The 24334-nt window shown below is 46.6% G+C and overlaps 1 protein-coding gene across 3 annotated transcripts in view; it reads left to right on the forward strand.

Moving 5' to 3' along the window:
- The window catches only part of SLC35F3 (solute carrier family 35 member F3), a 126109-nt gene extending 101991 nt beyond the window's left edge, over positions 1-24118 (forward strand). For 2 of the 3 annotated variants that reach the window (XM_055308856.1, XM_055308857.1), the window contains exons 3-7: positions 5731-5950; positions 11880-12005; positions 14036-14228; positions 15307-15396; positions 20512-24118. In XM_055308856.1, the coding sequence (XP_055164831.1) occupies positions 5731-5950; positions 11880-12005; positions 14036-14228; positions 15307-15396; positions 20512-20747 (865 nt within the window). In that variant the 3' untranslated portion in view covers positions 20748-24118. Of the gene's footprint in view, positions 1-5730; positions 5951-11879; positions 12006-14035; positions 14229-15306; positions 15397-18541; positions 18620-20511 lie in introns of those variants that run through there. The other variant, XM_055308858.1, reaches the window with a different exon arrangement.
- The last annotated feature ends 216 nt before the right edge of the window (positions 24119-24334 follow it).

A 24334-nucleotide genomic window follows, 5' to 3' on the forward strand; every position in this document is an offset into this window, starting at 1 on the left:
GAGGTATGGGCCAGCGTAATGGCCATAGGAATGAGATACTTAAGAGAAATAATCTATATGCCTTAGTGATGAATTAGATGTGAAAAGGGAAAAGAAGTTAAGAATCATTCCCAGGAATGCAGCCTGAGCAGAAATATGAATCATGAGTACCATGTTGCAATTGAAGGTGGAGGGGGAAGATATCGCATCCATTTGGGAAGGCCAAATTTGAATTGTCTGGGATGTCCAGGATGCAGGATGGTATCCAATAGAAGAGATGTCTAACTAGAGAATCATCAGTTGAGTTTGAAACCAGAATAGTAGATGAGATTGTGCAGTGACTGCTTGCAGAATAAAGAGAGGAAGAAGTAGAAGAGAAATCTAGGAAAACACTAAAGAAGTCTTTTGAAGGAAGCCTTGTAAGTGTGTAGGGGGGTTGGAGGACACCAAGAGGGGTGCGTTGAGTTAGAAGCCAAGAAGGATGGATATTTGAGGAGGAATAGCCAACTAGAGGCTTCCAAAAGAAAATGAACACTGGCAGGTGCCTACTGGATTTAGCAGTGCAGAGCTTGTTAGTAATCAGTCTAAGGGTTTGGGTGAGAGGTCCGAGTGACACGGGGTTAGTAAGCAGAGGAATGAGAGGCAGTCATGGCAGACGTGAGTGCAGACAACCATTCTGAGAAAGCTTGGCTCTGAAAGATGGGATGAGGGAAGACGGGGCTGACAAGATGCTTTCACTTCGGGGTGTATTTTAAGGTTGGTGAGGCTTACACCTATCTAAAAGGTGATGGAAAGGATTCCAAAGAGAGGGGAGATCATTGAGGGTTCATTGGGGAGTGAACACAGGCTACAGGTCTGGTTCCACCACTGTCTGAACTTGAGAGCATCATTTGTTCTGTCTGGACTGTGGCATCTTTATCTGTAACTTGCAGGGCTCTAAATCTTTGGTTTTCAAACTGCACTGCTCAGAACTGTCTCAGGGCACTCAGCTTCAGCCACAGCAACTTGATCTCTCTCTTGTGTTTTTAAATAATTTTTAATTTCTAGCAATTTAATACATGTAAATACTTTGGAAATGCAAAATAGCAGTAAAAGAATCTTAAGAAAAACAGCAACCCCTGTTCACACCTGCTCACTCTCAGCCACTCCCAATTCTTGTGATATTTATGCCAACTTACGTAAATTAAAGTCTCATCTCCATGTTTCTTAAGTGTAGGCATGTATTGATTTCTGTCCCATCCTATGCTCACTTGCCCTGATTCTGTTTCTTCCGATGTAATGCTACCCCAATGTTTGGTTAACAGTGTTTTCACTATTATCATCATGCAAATATTGCTCACCAGCTCTGTCTCCCTTTGTAAGCAACCTGTCATTTCTCCTGCCAATAACATTTGCCTCTTTTGTCTTGTTTGCCCTGATTTCCATTAATGATTGCTATTTTTTTCCTGAATGTTCTTCCATCTCAAAAACCTACCAATATTACCAATATACTCCACATGCTGGTGTAATCACAAGACTTCCTTGGAGGCTCCACTCCCAGACACCTGCGTGGTCTACCATGGAGCCTCTCCCTGGCACTAGCTTTGACTCTTGGCTGTGTTGAAGCCGTGCCTTCTGCTGCCGTACCTCCCTCTTTCTTGGTTTATGCCCTTATTCTGGTGCAGCCTGTCCTCTAGTGGCATAGGAGTCCGTGTTTTCGAGTTCTGCATAACTGAAAATCTTTATTCTCCATCCCATTTGATTGATAGTTGGCTGGTTGTAGAATTCTGGCTTGCAAAAAAAAAAAATCCATTGAAAAATGGTAAGGTCATTATTGTTTCATTTCTGTTTTCATTGTTGAGATGTCAGATGCTACACAATTTCCTACCCCTTGAACCTATTGGGTTTAAAGCTCTTGGGAGCTTTTTATTTTTGTTTTTATCCCTTCATGTCACAGGGATGTGCCTTGTTTTGGTTCTTTCTTCATTCATTTTTCTTGATACCTGGTAGGTCCTTTTGTTACAAAGACTCATATCCTACGTTTCTAAAGAACTCTCTCAATTTACATCTTATAATTTTCTCCATTTCACTTTCCCCATTTTCTCTTTCTAGAGCTTCTTTTAGTTTAATATTGGACCTTCTGGCTTGGCCTTCTAATTTTATTCTCTCTCTCTGTCTCTCTCTCTCTCATGGAAGATTATCTTGGCTTTATATTCCAACGCTTCTACTTAATTCCTTTTACTTATCCATCCTTTATTTAATTTCTAAGGTTATTTCCTTTTTTATAACCATTCATTCTTGTTTCATTGATACATTTCTTCTCTTTTTTCTCCAAGGACATTCTCTCCCCGCCAATCCTAACTATAAATCCTGCCTATCCTTGAAGGTTCAGCTCAAAATCCATATCTTGTATGAGGCCTTCTCCAGTCAGTTCAAATCTCTCTACTAAACATGAATTCTATAGCTTTATTACATTCTACACCATTGAATGAATATATGATTATATTTAAACTTACACTGCTTTCTGTTGAGGAAATCAGTTGTATCTCCTCAATCGCATTATAATCTCAAGAGCAGGGAGTGTTTACTTGTTATTTTTTAGTATTTTATTTATTTATTCATGAGAGACACAGGGAAAGAGAGAGAGAGAGAAACAGAGACACAGACAGAGGGAGAAGCAGGCTCCATGCAGGGAGCCTGGTGTGGGACTCGATCCCAGGACTCCAGGGTCATGCCCTAGGCTGAAGGCAGACGCTAAACCACTGAGTCACCCAGGGATCCCCTGTTTACTTGTTCTGTATCAGCCATAGTACCTTGTCTAGAATTGTGAATATAACAAGTGATAAACAAGTGCTTACTGATTTGAAAAAAAAAAAAAAAAAGATTGGCCATCTAAATCCACCAAACCAGGCTATCCTAGTGAGTGTTCTTTAAAAAAAAAAAAAAAAAAAAAAAGATTTGATTTATTCATAAAAGACACACACAGAGAGGCAGAGACGTAGGCAGAAGGAGAAGCAGGCTCCCTGCAGGGAGCCTGATATGGGACTCGATCTCAGGACCCCAGGATCACAACCTGAGCCAAAGGCAGACATTTAAGCACTGAACCACCCAAGTGTCCCTAGTCAGGGTTCTTTAAAGAGTACCAAGAGCATAAGTATTTGCCAAATAATATGTGTAGAACTTACAGATTTTTATAATTTTTCCAGTCTTTCACAGGGTTTCATTCATATCTAATTCAAGGGCAATATTTTAGTGACTTACTTTTATTGACTCTTCCCTGAAATGCTCAGCTCAGATTTCATAGGAAAAACACAACTTTCTTTTCTCACTCATATTTCATTAGTTTAGGAAATATTTAATAAATTATGCAATTGAAATAACCAAGAACAATTGGCACAAGCAAGATTGGAAACAAACAACATCTAAAACTTGGCCAAACACATGACTAAGTTGGTAGGAACCAAAGGACATGGGCATGCTGAAGAGTAACCTACCAACCTTGGGCACTTAGCTGCCGAGGAAGGAAGGGCATTCAACTGTCGTGTCATTTAAATGGAAATCAGTCAAGAGAGTATCTATTATATTCTATTCTCTGTATAAAAAGAAGAAGTATCTGGAAGAAATGAATTTGTGCTCATCATCTATCTTGGGCCCCCTTGCAATCAAGGGTATATGTGGGCAACCCAGCTGACACAGATTAGTGTACAGTCTTTGGTCTGAAAGCAACGCTAGGCTTACTGGCTCGGGGGCCAATCATCTCTGTCTCCTTAGAACCAAGATCTGCCCACTTGAGTTGTACTCCTCCGTCATGAGCCTACAAAGGGCCAACAGAGCTCTGCTGGGCCCAGAAATCTTACCATTTCCATTTCCAGGATGGATCTCTCTTCCCCACCACTTCTACAACCATCACACCTTGGAAGAATCACACGTAGATTCTCAGAGAGGACATAAGGTTGCCCAGTTGACTTTGGATGGCCCCTGCCACAGTATGAATCATTTCTTTTTAATATTCTGGGGAACTTGGAAATCCTATTGGCACTGTGGTCCCTTAAGAAGGGTAACCTCTAAGTAGAGTAAAAATAGGTTGACATTAGGGGGCACCTGGACTAGGTGTCTGACTCTTGATATCAGCTCAGATCTCAATCTCAGGGTCCTGAGTTCAATCCCTGCTTTGGGCTCTGTGCTGGGTGTGGAGCCACTTTTTAAAAAGCGTAAAATAGGTTGACATTAATGGCAGGAAAGATTTGTATTTCCTGTCGATCATGCTGAAAGGACTGGCACCACTTTATAGCTTCTAAAAATCACAAGTATGAAGGAAGCCATCCCTGGTCATTGTCTTTGAGGGAGAGAAGATTGTTCTATGAACAGGCACCTGAGAGAACCCCATATAAAATATTGCATTTAAATTGTGCAGCAAGAGAAATACCAGCCAATCAGATGAGAGTTTTGTCTACATATACATAATCTTAGTGATTCAAATGTTTTCTCTGGTGCTGGTTTAAAGCAACATAGGACTCTGAGTTCAGTGAAAGGTAATGAACTTCCTGTTTCTTCTGTGGCTATCCCACAGTCAGATAATGAACAAAGGTTGATTTCAGTTTGGACTGATGATAAGAACAAATTAAATTACATTTTAAAAGTACTCCAAATGCCCTTCTACTCTTGTTTTTAATTTTTCTCCTTTCCTGCTGCTTTTTAATCTTAAGTGGCAGAGGCCACATCTGTTCTTCCAGACTAGGGTATTTGGCTTATTCTAGTTTTATCTTTTCTTTCACTGACTCCCATCGTCGCTCACTGGTGCATCAGCTGCACTGGGCCCTGTTGTGAGTCTGGATGTTGGCAGCCATAGGACCGCACTCCTTGCCCATCTGTCTTCTAGTCTGGCTGTGAGGACAGCAGAACAATGACCTTGGCTCCCCAGAAGTGCAGGTAACTGTCTGTAGACCAAACTTTTCTCAGGAGTCTCTCCACTCTAAATACCCCCTGGTCTCTTCTGCTACCTTCTTCTGTGAGTAGAAGGGTGGCTTTGTTTTTCTGAAATGGTTTTTCGTACACTGGTGGTCCTTTCCCCTGGAGTCCAGAATGGCATCGAAAACATTCCTTCTCTACCTGTTTCCTCTCTGTTCAGATGCTGAACTCTTGGATATGTGCTAAGTTTCTCAGGTGGCATGGAGACATGAACTTCCCTGTGGTGGAAAAACAGATTCTAAAAACAGCCTCATGGAGAAAATGAACAGAGCATTAACACCAGTTGTATCACAACCAAAACGTATTAGATGCACCCAAGAATTGACTGCCCCTGCCTGATCACAAGACAATTCCAGCTGGAGGCAAACTGTTTAAAAATATGTTTCAGTGAGTTCTCTTCAAGTATGCTCCCCACCGCCCCCCCACCCCGCCCAAAACAGAGGTCTAGTGACTTCCTTCTCTTACCAAAAAAGTGACAGTTCCTGTCAGTTGCCATGGAACTGGGTCCTCTTCAGGTCAGACAATCCCAACACTACACTGCTTTCTGTCTAGAACCATTGGTTCCAAACATAGTACAAACAGAAGGAATAAATCTATGATGTCAGGTCACCGTGGGACATTTTCTTCAATGGACTAAAGGAGTAGATCAAAGAGCTATTTAATAGATGTTCATAAAAAAATAATTAAAAATAAGAATAAACAACTCCCCCCTTCCTAATTCGCTTTAAAAATGGGTATAGGGAAAAAAAATGGTCTGTCTCAATCCAAGAATATAATAACACTGCCTCTCTTTCCTTGTTTTAGGGAATGCTGTCGATTTTTTGGAGACAATGGCTTGACTTTGAAGGTGTTTTTTACCAAGGCAGCACCCTTTGGTGTTCTTTGGACACTCACAAACTACCTGTACTTACATGCAATAAAGAAAGTGAACACTACGGATGTCTCCGTGTTGTTCTGCTGCAACAAAGCTTTTGTGTTCTTGCTCTCATGGATCGTTCTCAGGGACAGGTTCATGGGAGTGAGGGTAAGTTCCTTATTATCTGTCTTCCTCCCTCACTGGGTCATGTCAACCAAAACCTGCCCATTGGCTTGCTTAGCTCCATATGCTGTATCATAAGCACAAACTGCTGACCACTCTCCTTCTGATTTGCAGCAGAGAAGGAGCCCGGCTCTCGGTGTGCCTTGCAAACTTTCTTGCTTGCAAACCATACTCGACAAGCATTCATTAAAGCACCTTTCATTTCAAGCATTTCAACAAGCATTCCCTAAAGTGTGTGCCCGTCGGGGACCCAACCTGGGGATGGCAATGAACTCCCCTCTGTGCGTCCCCTCCCTGCTCTGTCACGGGCAGCAGCGCCCTGCAGCCCGGAGCTCTGTGCTAATCCTGTCACTCTTTGCTTAGGATGTATGTGAAAGCCTGGGGAATCCTTCTGCATCCACACGGACGCACCGTCTGGGACGTGTGTGAGCTCCGTCTGGACTGTGTGTGCAAAGACAAGGTGGGCCAGATAGGCTTGTGCTAAATCCAGATGGTGGAGGGGCAGGTTCCTTTCCTTCACACCCCAGGCGAGGGGAGAGTGAGACTGTCCTCAAATGACCTCTTGTCGTTAGACTCAGCAAATCCCATTAAAATCTAGTCAAACTCCGCTAGTCAGATTTCCTAACAGTGGTGTGAAATAGGATTGTGCGACAGATACAGGGACTCACCCTGAATAAAAGGAACCAGGTGACAAGTTCATTTCAATAGAATCCTGGTGACTTCTGCTTGTCTCCCTCTGGTGGCCAGGAGCTGCTACTGCCCCATCACCCCCTTGCCACAAACAGGGACAAAAGAGGATTGGGCCCTGCAGCCAGTTCTCTCTGTAGTCAGGGGGGCATCCCTAACTGCTCCTGCACTGTCAGGCCATGTGGGCCTGCGACGCAGCTGAGAGCCCTTTGGATGGGCGGTCCCATTCCAGAGAGCTGTGCTGGCACCTGGCAAGGGGCAGACTCCAGGCCCCCTCTTGGGTCCTCTGCTCATTGTCCTGCGAACAATGACATCACCCTGGTGGAGGATTCACACCCACCTAGTTACTCAAACAGCAGTGGGGACATGAGTCAACTGCTGAGGAGTATTTTTAGTTTGCAGTAGGGGGAAAATTTGTTTTGAGGCTTAGTGTTTAATTTTGGAATAAAAACTCACTCACTGTGCTAACCACCCAGAAAAGCTTCCGGCAAATAAATGATCTAATACATCTCCACAAGAAATGCAAGTAATCTTTCCAACAGCCTCCCTGCCTGGACTCTGGAGAGTCAGGAGTTCTGGTGCCCTTTGTGCTTTTATTTGGATGCAAAATGCCAAGGGAATTCATGAAACTTTCAGCAGGACTCTGATGTCCAGAACAAATTTCAGAGGAGACCCTCTTCACGGGGAAGAGAAATTTCAAGGTGAATTCTGCCTCTAAGCAGGATTTTTTTTTTTTTTGAGGTTAAGAGGAGGGGTTGGAAAATACTTGAAGCCCTCCTAGATTCAGAGAACAAAATGGCACACTCCGATCTTTTCTTTGTTGCTCTTCATGGATAAGAGGGTTTTCTCCCGATACCCAGGAGCGGTGAGCCGGCCTAGCCATCCATTCCCCTTCCCTGAGGGCCTGAGAGTCAGAGAGAAGATGAAGGAGCATCAATATTATGTTTGTGGGAAGAGGCTGCACAGAGCACCTGTGTTTACTAAGACAATTACTCAAATCACAAAGGCTGTGGTTTCTGCGAAGCATCAACTGGTCCAGGTCCCACGGACTGACCAAGAAGCAGCAAACATATCTTCTCCTGCTGGAGAGATCCCGGCCAATTACGGCATCAGAGGCAGACTGTCCAAAGGAGCCCAGGTTGGCCGCTGCGTCACCCTTCCACTCTGTGCTTAGACGTGCTCTCCGGGTGTTCCCTGGCTCTCCAGACTAAGGCTTCCTGATGCAATAGGGAGGTGCTCTAGTTTAGAGTCTAGTGATGAGGGCTTGAGTCTTGAATCCACTCTTATAAGCTGTTGGGCCTTGAGCAAGTTACTTAATGTCTCTGAGCCTCTGTGACCTCATGTTAAAATAGGTTACTACTCATTTTAGAGAAGAGTTGTGAGAATAAATTAAAATGATGTATGCCTGGCACATAAAATTTGGTAGCTGTTCTTTCTCAGTGTTATTTTTCTTGTTCCTTCTCCCTTGGAGGGGCCTGTTGGATCAGCCCAGCTCTTTTGGTGAGAGTGTCTGAAGCTGGCAGTTGTCTAGGGAGGCAGTTTTGTGGAGCAAAAGTAGCAGTAGAATGAGAACAAATAGAAGTCTGGGGGCATGAAGTATGGCCTCTACTAAAGCCGAAGCCCACCCAGCTGTTGTCAGCAGCTGGACAGAGAAAGGGTGGGCTGGTTGAGACCATCCCTCACCCACAACTCAGGGAAAACAGAAGATGGGAGCCTGTTTGCTGAGCAGCTGATCGTAATTGCCCACAGTAGTCAGGGCTCTCCAACCAGGAGGGACCGATGCAGGAGAAAGGTGGCACGCTGAGAGATTGTTCCCATGGGCCCTCGAACCACCCTTCACCCCCAGCACATTCCTGGGGAGCCTGTGCCTTTTCCAGGACCAGTTTCTATCTCAGATTCTAGCCCATGTTTTCAACAGTTAGAGCACTCTCATTGTCTCACGAGGGGCCATCCCTGAACCGGAGCTCCAGCGTCTGATCCCCACCACCTTTGTGTTTGATCCCCACCTGAGATGGCACGGGATGGGGCACAGAGCATGAGGGGAGCACTGGGCAGCTCCCAGCTGGCCCGTTCCCATGCTGTGAACTCAGAGGGGTCAACCTGAAGATCCCCAGCAAACTCTAATAGTCTGAGTGGCTAAGAGCAGCCGGGAGCTGGGAGGGGAAGTGTCAGGGGAAGTGTATTTAAGATTTGTCTTTTCCATTTCCCAGAATTGTCCTCAGACTGCACACATCCCCAGGGCAGCACCTGGGGCTTGGTTTGGTGGCGGACACGCAGCCCATTACAGTGAGCGGAGAGGGGAGCAGTGCTGTCTGAGAGGTGGTCGCACTGTGCGGCGCCCACCTGTCTCGTTCTTCCGTGACACCCAAGGGCTTCACCTCCTTCCCCTTAGCCTGACATCGGAGAGGGAGCAGTGTGGCCATGGGGGTGCAGGGTGCATCACGGGGTTGCTGGGGCTCTGAATCCAGAGCTCTGGGGTCCGGGCAGGCTCCGGTGGGTTCGCCATGCGAGGTGAGGCCACCACGCTGGCCTTGGTGTCTCCTGTGCCTACACTTCTTTGCCTGCAACAGAAGTAGACACAGCGGCTCTCGCCCTTCTGGGTCCCAGGACCACTGTTGCCCATCGGTCTGAAACCCCGAGTCCCTGCTTTGAGACAGGTCAATGAGATATGTAGAGGGGGTGGGGAAAGGTGGGAGAAGGGAGAGGCAGGGGGAAATTCAGTTGTTTACTTTTCTTAATTTTCTCCTCAAACTCAGCATTCTCCCCCAGGGACACCCTGATCTAGAAGATGGAGGGGCGTGTGAAACCAGGACGGGCAAGACTGGCCTTCCTGGAGGGGATGTGGTAGTGCAGGAAATAGGCAGCAAAACATTTCCACGTGTAAACCAAGAAACCCCAATACATTATGATATAAATGTACAGTGTGCGTGTAGTTTTTAATGATAGCATTGGGATCTTGAAAGGAATGTCAGACTTGATGCCCCCCAAACCCATACAGCTCTGCTCTGCTGTCAGGGGCATTAAGGTTTAATGTGTCTAGCACTTTGGGTGAAACCCAGGCTCAGGGCTGCTGGTCCCTGGAGAATGGGTGCCCCACGATGGAGCAGGCTGATCCTATGGCCTAGGTAGCAGGGACTCCCAAGAGGAGAACTGGAGGTGTGAGCAGGACCACCACAGTCCCCTGGTGCCACCTGTCACAATGAACTCTGGGCACCTGGGCTCCTCAAGGAGGACTGGACAGCTCTGCCTCTTACCCCTCCAGCCCCCTGTGTCACAGCACAACCCCAGGCAGGGGCGGGCTGGGGGGGAGCTTGTAGCCCTTTATTATTGAATCAGTAGAGAAGATAGAGGAAGAGGCTAGAGACCAGCCTTGTAAGTCCTGCAGGGAAAATAAACCCCTGGGTTCCTTCATTTTCTTGAAACTTCAGCCCCAACTTGAGTCCAAAGATTCAAGTTCCTGGAGAGGCACCAAATCATCTGAAATTCAGGTATATTCTTCCCTCCTTCTTTTTCAATTTTTTTTTCTCCATGTGGACCTCCTTTGCCTAGCCAGGTTGACCCGTCTCAAGCAGCATCTTTGCATTATATGTGTCTTCAGAAGCCACCTCTTTCCCAACCTGCTTTGTCACTTGCCCCTTTCTTCTCCTGGAAGGAAGAAAAAAAAATGGTTATGGCCTTACTATCTCCGTTTCTTTCTCTTCACAAACAGTTGTACCCGGTACAGGTAGCATTTGAATATGAAACATAATCAGTGTGTGATGCAGAATGCGGCCTCTAACCAGTGAGTTACGAAACCAAAAAGAACAAGTAGACAGACCCCTGGCCTGGCACTCCTCTAGTAAATGACCATCACTGCTCCCTCCAGAGCCTCTGTGTTACATGGGCACATTTATCACTACATGAAAATATTGCACGAGGAATATACTAGAAGTATGTAACCCACTGTGTGAGACTCAACCACATGGCCTTTCACTAACCTGAAAATGTTATGGTTAAGCCACAAAGGAAACCTCATTTCAAACCTCAGAGTATAGTTGGCGGCGGCGTATCATGTGAATCATACTTTCCTGTTTTTATATATATAAACGCTGACTTTGCCATCAGACAGACCTGAAATTCTACATCCCCTGCTCAGTCACATACCAGCTCTGTGACTTTGGGCAAATGACATAACATCTCTGAGCCAACATTTTCGTGTTTACAAAATGAAATGAATGGTAGTATCTACCTATTTTGAAGATCAAGTGAAAAAAAAAAAAAAAAAGATCAAGTGAGAAAAGGTGACCAATTAGTAAATGGTGGCTCTTTGAGATTGTTACAGGATGCAGAGGTCAATTTTGAATGATCTGTTAAGAGAGATAAAGCTCTCGGTGAATCCAGTAGTGGAAACACATGTCCTGGCTTTCCTGTGTTCTGCCTACGGCACCCCCTCCTCACTTCGCACCAGCAACATTGACACAGCTCCATGACCACCTGAGGTTAGAACGTGGATGTATTCTCTGTGCATTTCTCCTTTGCAAAACATTATCCCAAGTAGTTAGCATCCTGTGTAATCGGACAGTTTTACTTTGCACAGCAGCAGGAATGTGTACATCTCCCAGGAGCATCCATTCATCATGAGAAGTCTGTGTCTGGACAATAACAGGATTAAAGGGGGTGCCATGGGAGGATGGCTCTGCCACGGCTAAGAAAAGGAACAGTACCCCCGGGGTTAAGACACCGTAGCCCTTTGGCATGTGACACTCACTCCCTCAGAAGACCCTACTGCTGGCCTGTTAAGTGGAGCCAAGATCTGTGCCCTCTCTGTTGAGATACAAAGTACCCAAGAGCAAGATCACATGAGGTGCTTTCAGAAGGTTGGGCAGGAACCAGGGTCATTCCCAGGTTTGGTCTATCAAACCGTGTCAGGGCCAGATCCCCCTGCCGTTGGCATTATGACCACCTCCTCCGCAGCTTCCAAGAACCACAGAGACCATGTGGAACCACCACATGATGCTGAGCCACAGCACATCTTCTTGCTGCCAACTGTTCCAGGTGGTTCGATCACGCTAAGCTTTACTCAGCAAGAACAGAAATTTGGTTTGTTCTCCAGAGAACTGGAAAGGAGAAGCCACTCTTCCCTTGTATCACTGACCTCTTCCGAGAGTGTCCATCTCGTTGGCCCTAAGGTGGCCCATCAGATTCCTCACCACCTCCCTCACCACTGGTTTCTCCCCCTTCTGTGCAGATTGTGGCTGCCATCCTCGCCATTGCTGGGATCGTGATGATGACCTATGCAGATGGCTTCCACAGCCACTCTGTCATTGGCATAGCACTGGTGGTGGGCTCTGCATCCATGTCTGCCCTCTACAAGGTAAGTGCATGCAGAATAAGCTCTCTGGGGTGGCCCATTACATTTGGGGCATCTTTGATGGCACCCGTGCTTTCAGATGAGCAGCTGTTTTCAGCATGCAGACAGACTTGCCGTGATGAGGCGTGCACCTGCTCTTGACTTTGGCTCTCTAGACCTTTCCATCAGTGGCCATCTCTTTGCGGCATTGGGGATGAAATAGGTGGGAGAGTGGATGGGTAGCATCAGATTTTAGTGTAGTGGCTTCAGTGTTTGGCAAGGACTGGAGAAGGATCGGGGGGGCACCTGGGGGGCTGGCTCAGTGTCTGGGGAAATGACTTCCCACCAGGTCTGACACAAAGATTTAAATATCTGGTGCAGCCTTGTCTTTGAAATCTTCTATCACATGGTTTTTGCAGCTACCAGTACCCAGCATGGGTCTGTATGCACTTTAAGCATTGCCCGTAGGCTGAATAAATAAAAGCCCAACTACTGTGACACAGAGATTATAACATATGTTTGACAAAATATTGGGAAACGCTGGAAGGCATGTCCCAACTGCAGCTCTGGATGACCCCGTCCTGGATCACCACCCCCTGCTCCCCTACCGCATCGTGGCACCAGCTGCTCTCCCCTTCTTTCCCTTTCTTCCTCTCTCCTTCGTTTACATCCATAATGAAGAATGCAAATTTTCTCTGGTCTCCAAGTTGGGAAGCTGACCTGGATGATTCAATGATGAATGAGGTTTTAGCTTTGAGACTTACAGCCCTTCATGGATCCAGACAGTAGGACAGAGGAAATTAGGTGCGGTAGAGTGTTAGAGCATTAGAAGAAAAGGCTCTTTTTTCCAGCTGTATGTGTAACACATTTTGTGGTTTGGGGATGAGAAATGACTGTGCCTTCCCACCCGTCATCAGCTCCCCGCCCTCACTGCCCACAGAGAGACGCGCACGAGCCATCTCCCTGCTCCGGGACACATCTCACCAAAAAGAAGTTATAGCCCCGCACCATGCTAAGACTTCAAAGCCATGATTCAAATGCAGAAAATATGATCAGGCCACACTCTGCTGTACTCAATTAGCTGCCTGCTGATGGGAAGCAGGGAGCGTATGGAAATGCAATCCATGGTGAACACCACCAGTACTTCTGATTTCGACTCCCATTTCCCATTTCCTCCACTGCCCCATCTTTATCCAGAGGGGCCAGTGGGTGGAAGGCCGAAAGTAATTTACTTCTTTTTTTATGCTTCTTGCACAAATGCCCAGAAATACCTGAAAGATTTTTGAAGTGGCTGAAAAAGGAAGAGGCAGGCAAAGGAGGAGGGCACAGCAATGTAGAAACTCAGGTTGGAGTCAAATCAGTTCCCCGGTTGTGGATAGTTTGCTAAACACGAACTATCCCAGCTTCCTGGCCACTCCAGGCACGTCTGTCCCTCTCCCTCTGGGCCTCACACACCTGAAATATGTACAGACACAAACAGGTGCAAGAAATCAAAGGGGGAGCATTCCACTAAAACCCCTGCTGTTTCCGGAACAGAGGAGTGGGATGGAGCAGAGACAGCTATGAGTGTGATTATCCCTCTACCTTCGATGTATAGAAATGGTCTTTACAGCCAAAGCTCTTTTCACTAGGGGCGAGCTGTATAGTATGAAGTCAGGGATCCCTAAGAGGGATGTATCATGCAGCCGCTATTCCTAATTTCTGTGGCTTCCCCATCTTCAGACACTCTGAAGCTGGGGTGTGGTGTCATGAATACAACACAGACACAGACAAATGAAGCCTAGTGTGAAAGCCGTGACTCCTGAAGATGCCCTCAATGAGGCCAGAGATCCATAACTCTCCCTTGTAGGCGCTGCTGAGATGTAGATGTTTGTACAAGTGCAGGTAGGGCCGACCCCACCACCCTTACCCTGAAGGCCCAGCGAGGTGGCATTTACCTGTCACTGGCCTGCATCCCTGTGCTGCAGCCCAGCCTCAGGTGCATGCCCTTCCCCCATGGCAAGGTGGCTTCTGAGGCAAGCCTTCATCTGCACCTCCTCTGCTTTCTCCCGCAGGTTCTGTTCAAGCTCCTCCTAGGCAGTGCTAAGTTCGGAGAAGCCGCCTTATTCTTGTCCATTCTGGGTGTGTTTAACATCCTCTTCATCACCTGTATTCCCGTCATCCTCTACTTTACCAAAGTGGAATACTGGAGCTCTTTCGATGACATTCCATGGGGAAATCTTTGTGGGTTTTCAGTCCTCTTATTGAGTAAGTGGCAATCCTCCCTGCCAAAATCCCCTCGCCACATCCCCCCAACAGAATCCCCCTTCCATCAGAATCTCCCCCACCCCCACTCAGAATCCCTCTGTCAGGGACGCCTGGGTGGCTCAGGTCATGATCCTGGGGTCCTGGGATCAAGTCCCACGTCAGGCTCCCTGCATGGAGCCTGCTTCTCCCTCTGCCTGTGTCTCTGCCTCTCTCCCTGTGTCTCTTATTAATAAATAAATAAAATATTTAAAAAAAGAATCCCCCCCCCCATCAGAAGCCATGGCTGATGAGCAGGACCTGGGCAGCTCCAGGGACATCTGGAAACCCAGGCCCTGGAGAAGAGAGGTGTTCCATTGTTATCCTTAACTTCCCAGCGCTTCTCCAAAGTAGTCTCTCCAAGTAAACCCTTTGTAATGATAACCCTGGATTCTAATTCCAGAACCACAGGCATGGCAGTGGTAGTGATGGTCACTGCCGCTCTGAATAGTACTGTGTGTGACCTATTGATGACAAACAGTCCTTACAGGACCCGGAGGGAGCTGGCAAATTATTGCGCGCAGAATTCTTAGAACATTGTCTTTAAGAGTGCGAGTAAAATGTTCTGTACAGTGCAAGTCAGTGTTCAGTAAATTTTATCAGTTATCATGACGATGAATAGAGTCACCACCATGACTTGCAGAAGGCTGGTCCAGGCAGGGAAGGGAGTCAGGGGTGCCTCCCCCACCTTCCATCTCAAAATGCAGAGCCCAGAGCACCTGTCCATCCTCGTCCCAGCATCACTGCCAGCAGCAGAGAAAAGCACAGTGTTAGTAGGATGAGTCAGATGGTCCCCGTCCTCTTTTCCAGTGCCTTCTCACTGACAGCCTTGTCCGAATTTCGTGTCCCTTCTTCAAAGCTCAAGGAAGAGAGGAAAGCTGATTAATCTGGATATTTGTCCCTAATCGCTGCCTTGCATCAGAGCAAAGGGCAGTAGTAGTAACCCCAGCCTCCCCTGAGAAGCTGGGGAGGGACAGAGCAGAGAGGATGCCAAATCCAGGGCCAGTAACGAATAATGCCCCTTTTCTGTTCTTTATTTCAGCATTCAATATTGTATTAAATTTTGGAATTGCTGTTACGTATCCCACTCTGATGTCTGTTGGAATTGTTTTCAGTGTCCCTGTGAATGCAGGTAAGCCCGTATAGCCTTCTCTCTCTCTGCTCCCAAACACACACACACACACACACACTCACACACACTCACAAACCTGTGCCGGGGCTTGCAGATACACATACTCACTCGCACTCTTGCCGTGCCTGATGTGGAAAGCACGTTTGACCTTCTGTGTCGGAAGGTAGCACTTAGGTAGAATGTCGGGGTATGTTAAATCAATGGCATTTCTCCAGAATGCGTTGCTTTTCACTTATCACCCCAAGGTACAGATGGTCTAAAGCCATCTCCGTTCTAAGTAGTGCAGGAACCAGAGATGAATGTCATTAATGCCAGGACTACATAAGGAAAATTAGGGAGCAAGAAAAAAGTTTGATTTTATTAGTGACTTTCCAGGGGAGAAAATGGGCTCAGGGTGTGACAGGGGTAGCGTTTGCAAACTGAAGAAGCATAAACATTATTCTCCACTTCCCAGAAGAGCGGGAGCCCTTTGGCCAGTTACTCGGGACCTTGCTTTGTTTCTGCTTGGGGACTCCTCAGTGCACTCACTTGGCAGCTCTTCCAAAAACTTGTCAGCTGCCTCTCTCACCTCCTTCCTTTTCCTGGCTTATTCTGGTGTTGATTTTGGCTTCTCTTCCCAGAGCCCTTTCCTCACACCTGGCAGCCTTGCTCTCTTAGCCAGAGAAGGGTGTGTGAATCAGTTCTCTCCATAGCACTCACCCTCTTGGCCTGGCATAGCCCCCTCCCCCAAAGCCATCTCCAGAAGCCTCCTACTCCCAGGTTTTTAGAGGATTCACCTCCGAGGAATGGCAAACGCTTATCTTATTCAATGTGGCATCAATAGGCAAAACAGCTCTCAATTTCCTAACCTTTTCCTGTGATTGGTTCCTCACCCATCCTGTTCCACATGTTCTGTGTATGCCTCACCCTGGCCCCGGACTCTTCTAGGGGTACCTCAGTGCCCCGGGGCATCGGGGCACTGTGCTCAGGCCAGCATCAGCTCTGCCCCCAACTTATCACTCCTCTGGGCCTTAGCTTGTCTCCCCTAAAAGTGAAGGCACTCAACATTTCAAAATTCTGAGAGCCCTGGAGCTCCTGAAGAGCTGGTAAAAAGTGGTACAATCTGCCAGGCTCCAGACACCGCTGCCTTCTGCAAAATAATTTATCAGCTATGCCCTATACCTTACTACAGCTTTATGGCCACAGCGATCTCATTGCAAGAAGGCATATGGCAGGTAGCTCTTAGGTGGATGCTCACTTTGTATCGCACAGCCAGGTGTTTGAGAGATTGATCAGAACCACTTCTTACTACTCACCTGCAACATAAGAGGTTTAATTATGTGTGAGAAAAGAATCACATTCAGTTCCCAACCAGAGGAGAGAAGGAAAGGGCTCTGCCATTACCAGAGCAGAGGCATGTTGTGGCTTTCCCACTCTCTGGTGTAGCTCACATGCCCTGCTAATTGACTATCCGCATCCATTGAATTAACAGAATGTTCTGTCATTATTAAAAATTCAAGTATTTTGGGACGCCTGGGTGGCTCAGTGGTTGAGCATCTGCCTTCAGTGCAGGGCATGATCCCAGAGTCTTGGAATTGAGTCCCATGTCAGACTCCCTGCGTGGAGCCTGCTTCTCCCTCTGCCTGTGTCTCTGCCTCTCTCTCTGTGTCTCTCATGAATAAATAAATAAAATCTTTTTAAAAATTAAAGTATTTCTGAATAACAGTGAGATAAAAGAGGCACTTTATTTTTTCTTTGAGGCTATGATTTTTATTGTTTTTTGTAGATTTTATTTAAATTCAAGTTAGTTAACATATAGTGTATTATTAGTTTCAGGGGTAGAATTTAGCAACTCACCAGGTGCATACAACACCCAGTGCTCATTCCATCATGTGCCCTCTTCAATGCCTGTCACCCAGTTACCCCATCCCCCCACTTCCTCTCCAGCCACCCTCAGTTTGTTCCCTAGTTTTGAGAGTCTCTTCTGGTTTGTCTCCTTCTCTGTTTTTATCTTATTTCTCCTTCCCTTCCCCTACATTCATCTGTTTTGTTTCTTCAATTCCACATATAAGTGAAATCATATGATACTTGTCTTTCTCTGCCTTATTTAAAGAGGCACTTAATTCCACAAAAGGGCTGCTAACAACAATTTTTTTCAGGTTTAACTTTTCCCGCTTTCTCTTTCTCTGCCCGCCCTGTAAACAAGGAGAGAGTTAGGAAGGGGGGGGGTTAGGGAGGCCAGGGAGGTGGAGGACCATCAGGGAAGACAGAGCCAGGCCACATCCTGGGCTGCAGGAGGAGGCCCACCCTGGAGACGCTGGCGGACAGCTGGCCAGCGAGGCGGTTTGCACAGTCTGCACACTCCAACTCAGCAAACTCTCTTTCACAAGATGATCGAAAAAGAAAAGCAGTTGGTGCCTTTTCTGCAGAAGGCAGGCTCCCAATTTGTTTTGCCTGGCTTAATTAAGAAAACAGGGAAATTAAAAAAAAAGAGAGAGAGAGAAGGAAAGATGAAAACCTTAAGATCCCCAATGGTTTTGACGATTTAGCTAGGAAGAGAATGCTGAGGGGGATTTTTATTAACTGACATTAATCCTGCTTCTCATGTCGTTGCCTCACCTGGTATGAGTCAAGGCATGAGCCATGTGCCCCATGGACCTTTAATAAACATTAATAGTCATGACTCAGGTGGCTTTAGAGCCTCGTGCTAATGATGCCCTGGGGCAGAACAAGAATTTATCTTTATTAGCTTCCAAAAACCAGGTTGAGTTTGGTCTTCAAACCATATATATGCATATATTGGGAAATAAGGCTTTTAAATTATAAATATATCCCTGATGGCGATATATGAAATGCAGAGCGTTTTCTCATGTGCTTGTTGGCCATGTCTGTATCTTCCTCTGTGAAAGATCTGTTCATGTCTTTTGCCCATTTCATGATTGGATTGTTTGTTTCTTTGGTGTTGAGTTTAATAAGTTCTTTATAGATCTTGGAAACTAGCCCTTTATCTGATACGTCATTTGCAAATATCTTCTCCCATTCTGTAGGTTGTCTTTTGGTTTTGTTGACTGTATCCTTTGCTGTGCAGAAGCTTTTTATCTTGATGAAGTCCCAATAATTCATTTTTGCTTTTGTTTCTCTTGCCTCCATGGATGTATCTTGCAAGAAGTTGCTGTGGCCAAGTTCAAAAAGGGTGTTGCCTGTGTTCTCCTCTAGGACTTTGATGGAATCTTGTCTCACATTTAGATCTTTCATCCATTTTGAGTTTATCTTTGTGTATGGTGCAAGAGAGTGGTCTAGTTTCATTCTTCTGCATGTGGATGTCCAACTTCCCAGCACCATTTATTGAAGAGACTGTCTTTCTTCCAGTGGATCGTCTTTCCTGTTTTGTCGAATATTAGTTGACCATAGAGTTGAGGGTCCACTTCTGGATTCTCTATTCTGTTCCATTGATCTATGTGTCTGCTTTTGTGCCAGTACCACACTGTCTTGATGACCACAGCTTTGTAGTACAACCTGAAATCTGGCATTGTGATGCCCCCAGCTCTGGTTTTCTTTTTTAAGATTCCTCTGGCTATTCAGGGTCTTTTCTGATTCCACACAAATCTTAAGATGATTTGTTCCAACTCTCTAAAGAATGTCCAGTGAGAATGGTGAAAATTAACAAGGCAGGAAACCACAAATGTTGGAGAGGATGTGGAGAAAGGGGAACCCTCTTACACTGTTGGTGGGAATGTGAACTGGTGCAGCCACTCTGGAAAACTGTGTGGAGGTTCCTCAAAGAGTTAAAAATAGACCTGCCCTACGACCCAGCAATTGCACTGCTGGGGATTTACCCCAAAGATACAGATGCAACGAAACGCCGGGACACCTGCACCCTGATGTTTATAGCAGCAATGTCCACAGTCTGGCTATTGTGGCTATTGTCCATCGACAGATGATGGATAAAGAAAATGTGGTCTATGTACACAATGGAGTTACTCAGCCATCAGAAATGACAAATACCCACCATTTGCTTCAACGTGGATGGAGCTGGAGGGTATTATGCTGAGTGAAGTAAGTCAATCGGAGAAAGACAAACATTATATGGTCTCATTCATTTAGGGAATATAAAAATTAGTGAAAGGGAATAAAGGGAAAGGAGAGAAAATGAGTGAAAATATCAGTGAGGGTGACAAAACATGAGAGACATCTAACTCTGGGAAATGAACAAGGGGTGGTGGAAGGGGAGGAGGGTGGGGGGTTGGGGTGACTGGGTGATGGGCACTGAGGGGGGCACTTGACAGGATGAGCACTGGGTGTTATGCTATATGTTGGCAAATTGAACTCCAATAAAAAATGTTTTAAAAAAAGAAAAAATAATAAATTATAAATATAAAACGTCATTGTAGAAGACGTGAAAAGTGCCAAAAATATGAAGAAAGCAATAATGTTTTCATCATCCTGCCACCCAGGGCATCCCGGGTGGCCCAGCGGTTTAGCGCCACCTTCAGCCCAGGGCGTGATCCTGGAGCCCTGGGATCGAGTCCCACGTCAGGCGCCCTGCATGGAGCCTGCTTCTCCGTCTACTGGGTCTCTGTCTCTCTGTGTCTCATGAATAAGTATCATCCTGCCACCCAGAGGTGGCCAAAATTAAACTTTGGGGCATATGTGTCTGTGTTTTTATATATATATATTATATATATATATATATATTATATATTTCCAACTGCCTGTTTGTTTTGTCTTTCATGCAAATCAATGTCTGAACTAAGGTGCCCGGTCCGTTGGGGAAGTGAAATGAAAGTGCCAGGCTTGGGATCCCTGGGGGGCTCAGTCGATGAGCATCTGCCTTTGGCTCAGGTGGTGATCCCGGGGTCCTGGGATCGAGTCCTGCATCAGGACCCTGCAGGGAGCCTGCTTGTCCCTCTGCCCGGGTTTCTGCCTCTGTGTGTCTTCCATGAATAAACAAATAGATACATATTCTTAAAAAGCCCCAGGCTTCACACCAGAGAGGTGTTGTAAAATTAAGAGGCAGCCCCCGCCCCCAGAGCGAAGCCACCCCAGGAGGATTCTGCGGTGGAGGAAGACCACAGCGACGCGGGCGCCTGGCCCCGGCCGCCGCCAGGTAACCCGCCTCCTCCCTCTTTCCCGCAGTGGTGGATCACTACACCAGTAAGATCGTCTTCAACGGGGTCCGGGTCATCGCCATCATCATCATCGGCCTGGGCTTCCTCCTCCTGCTCTTGCCGGAGGAGTGGGATGTCTGGTTGATCAAGCTGCTCACCCGCCTCAAGGTGAGGAAGAAGGAGGAGCCCGCGGAGGGCGGCGCAGACCCGGGCTCGGGGGCTCAGAGCAAAGCCAGAAGAGCGCGCCCCTCCTTCGCCCGCTGACCTGGGCTGCTGCAGAGCCCCGCGGCGCCCGCTCCCGCGTGTTAGGGACCTGGAGGTCTGGCCCTGACAGGGGACCCTCAGTTTGGAACGGTGTGTACATACCTGTACAGTTCCGGTAATCTGCGGTAAGTTATACGGTATTTATTGGCATGTCCAATTTGCTTGCACTTTTTCCACATCAGACCTTTCACCTAAGGGTACCAATCCAAAAGGAAAGGGAAAAGAGGAGCCTCTGGGCCCTTTTGAAATGAATGTAAAGCCGGTTAAAATGATCCTTGCGTAGATTGTTCGGGATGACAAGAGGCGGGCCAAGAGGTTTGAAACTTAGCAACTGCAAATTACATTGCACACTGTGATTATTTTTCAGCTATGGTAGGTCCTATTTTGTTTTATACCAGAGCTGTACTCTTAATTTTAAGGGATTTCAAAGAACCAAAAGATAACTGTAAATTAATCTGGGTGGATGGAGGGATGGAGGGATGGAGGCAAAGAGGTGAAGTAGGAAAGCAAAGAGGACTTCAGAGCCCACCGACCGTGGCTAACCTGGGGTGGCAGGTGGAGGAGGGCAGGCCCGGCCAGGTTACAGAAAGGGAAGGAGGAGCCCGAGCCCCCCGCTGGCCTGCTCTTCCGTGTGTGTAAGATCGTGCAAGAGAAATTACAGTGCCTTCTACAGAATTTTTGTCCTTACCTACGTGAAGCGAGGTGACATTATAAGTCACTGGCGCCGTCTTATCATTTCGATGTACAAATCTTTAGAAACAAAACTATATATGTGTGTGTATGTGTACAAAAACGACAAGCTGATGACCAGTGTAACAGAACACGGTGAGCAGTGTGCAATGCACATACAAGGTAGACTAGGCAGGACGTGAATTGCTGGTTGCTTTTACTCCATGACCACGATCGAAAAATTATCTACTGAATCTGTACACCTTTTTATGAAACTTTTAAAGCACCAGGCTGTTTACTTATACAATTTAGATCTGCCAGAAAATTCTATCTGTGATAGATCTGTCAAGAGGGACACAGGGGGTTAGAGTTTACTATTTTTGAAGTTTACATTGTTACATACGAAATGGAAACCTTATTTTGAAATGTTGTCATAACCCAATGGTGCACTCTGTAACCATGGAGTCTTTCGTTTCGTAGGGGGAAGGGGCATTCCTGACCTGAACTTTTTAGCAAATTATTATTCTCAGTTTCCATTACCTGTTTGGCCAAACAGATTAATAAACTATTTAAAAAAGAAGCATTTCGAGCTGTGTTGGTGGCCACTTTGCTGCAGCCTTGCTGTGCCGCTTTGACCCTCGCCTTACACTTTGCTCCCAGCAGGTCCCACCCTCCTGCACCTTCGTCCAGGCACGACAACCCACCCAGCCACCCTAGGGGAAGAAATTCATATCGTAACAGCAGTGGTGACTGTCCCAAAAGCAAAATGCAAAAACGGTCAGCTGGGCCTCATAAAAAAGTCTTGAGCGGCATTTCCCTCTACTGTCTTCTCATTGTCTCCCTGTCCCTCCCCCTAGGGGCTTGCCTCACCCCCAACCCCTGCCACCCCACTTGGCTCTGGGTGTTGCTGCTGTGTCTCATTCTTCCGCACAGACTGGTTCCTCAGCTCTGCTGGCGTTGGGGCCCTCAGAGCTGCCTCCAAGTGGCAGCCTCAGTCCCGGCGTTGACATGGTCCTCCCGCTCCACCCCGTGCCTCCCTTCCACCTGAGCATCCCAGCCTAGTTCTAGCGCTGTAGAGAATTTGGGTAGCAGCCCCAGTAGCATGTACATTTCTGTTCCAGGCAGCTGCAGCCAGAGGCTGGGAGGCCCAATGTTTCTCATCCTGCAGCTGCAAACAGCAGCGTTCTCTAAGTGGGACGGGGCTGAGCAGAGAAAGGACGGCGAGCCTCTTTTAGGACATCTCATCCTTCCAGCCACACCTCTAGCGACCAAACACCAGGCATCCCTTGCTACATGGGGTCAGAACTGGTGAGCTGAGCTGTCCAGAGCAGAGAGCTCCCTGCCTGGTGTGTCCAATGTGTGCTGTGAGGGGGATCCTCCCCCATCCCCTTAGTGGAGCCTGGATGAGTCACCTCCATGACTCTGTCTGGGTTCTAGACCCCTCCAGTTACCTTGGGTGGGCAAACAAACATCCCCTACGTAAGCCACGACATGAAAAAGTTGGGAAACTGTATGCCCGAGTAGGTGTACCTCATTCTCCTGTTTGGCATAAAAGACATAAAGGCGTAAAAGAATTGGAAACAGAGCTTCAAAGGCATATTTGTACACTCTGATCATAGCAGCCTACTCACAGCAGCCAATAGGTGGGGCAACCAAGTGTCCATCAGCAGCTGAATAACCAAATGTACACATAATGGAATGGTATTCAGCCTTTAAAAGGGGGGGGGATTTCTGACCCCATGCTACAACATGGATGAATTTTGAAGACATAATACTGAATGAAATAAGTCACAAAAGGCCAAATCTATGATTCCACTTATATGAGACACCCAGAATAGTCAAATTCATAGACATGGAAAGTAGAATGGTGGTTACTAGGGGCTGGAAGTGAAGAGTTATCATTCAGTGGGGACACGGTTTTAATTTCATAAAGATTAAGTCCTGGAGGTGGACTGTGGTGATGGTTGCCCAACAATGTGAATGTACTTAATGCCATTGAACTGTATGCTTAAAAATGCTTACATGGTAAATTTTATGTATATTTTATCATGATAAAAAATACTTGGAAGGTAAGGAATGTGAAATAAAATGGTTAAAATTCTCAGAATTGGTTAATGTTCCTTTCAGGAATCAGGTAGGGGAGATTTGAGAGATTTCTTTCCAGAAAGGATACAAACCACAACCTCCCACCCCCACCCCAGGCAGGTTTCGAGGACTGGGATGAGCTGTGGCCAAGTGGAAAGTGATCTCTGGAGAGAAAGATCCCAGAAAAGAGTCCCTCCCAGTGGAACCATGGGGTGACTTGGGGAAACAGCCTCCATCCCCGCTCTGTCTGGGGAATCGTCTGCCCTCTAGAGGCCAGTCTGGATAGCAATGAAAGAATTCTGTTTTTACTCCTTTGAGGAGTCCAAATGAAGACAAAAGTACAAAGAGGATAAGTGGCCTCTGCTGCTGACCAAGGTGCCAAAGACTCTCGGAGCCTCCACTCCTACCTTCTTTGTCAAAATATGGTCATTTGGAGCCAGAGGACGCGAAATGACCAGCTGCCTTGCCACAACCAGTCAGAGCTGGCTCTAAGGACTCATACCTGCTCACATCTGCTGTGCAGATGCTCAGGATAGAGACTCAGGAGAGAAGAAATTGTTGCCAGAGACATACCACCCTGTAGAACAGGTGTGTTTCCAAATCTAGCCAAGGATGCATAATAGCGAGTTCTTCATATTCAATTTTGAAAATAAATGATTTGTTCTAAAATTGGAATGTGGTGGTGGTTGCACAATTCTGTGACTATTCTAAAATCCAATGAGTTGTATACTTTAAATGGAGAATTTCATGGCGTGTGGATTATGTCTCAATAAAGTGGTTTAAAAAATAAATAGATAAATGGTTGCCCCACACAAAATGAGTTAAAATCTTAC

Source organism: Nyctereutes procyonoides, unplaced genomic scaffold (assembly GCF_905146905.1).
Source record: "Nyctereutes procyonoides isolate TBG_1078 unplaced genomic scaffold, NYPRO_anot_genome, whole genome shotgun sequence".
NCBI classification, from domain to species: domain Eukaryota; kingdom Metazoa; phylum Chordata; class Mammalia; order Carnivora; family Canidae; genus Nyctereutes; species Nyctereutes procyonoides.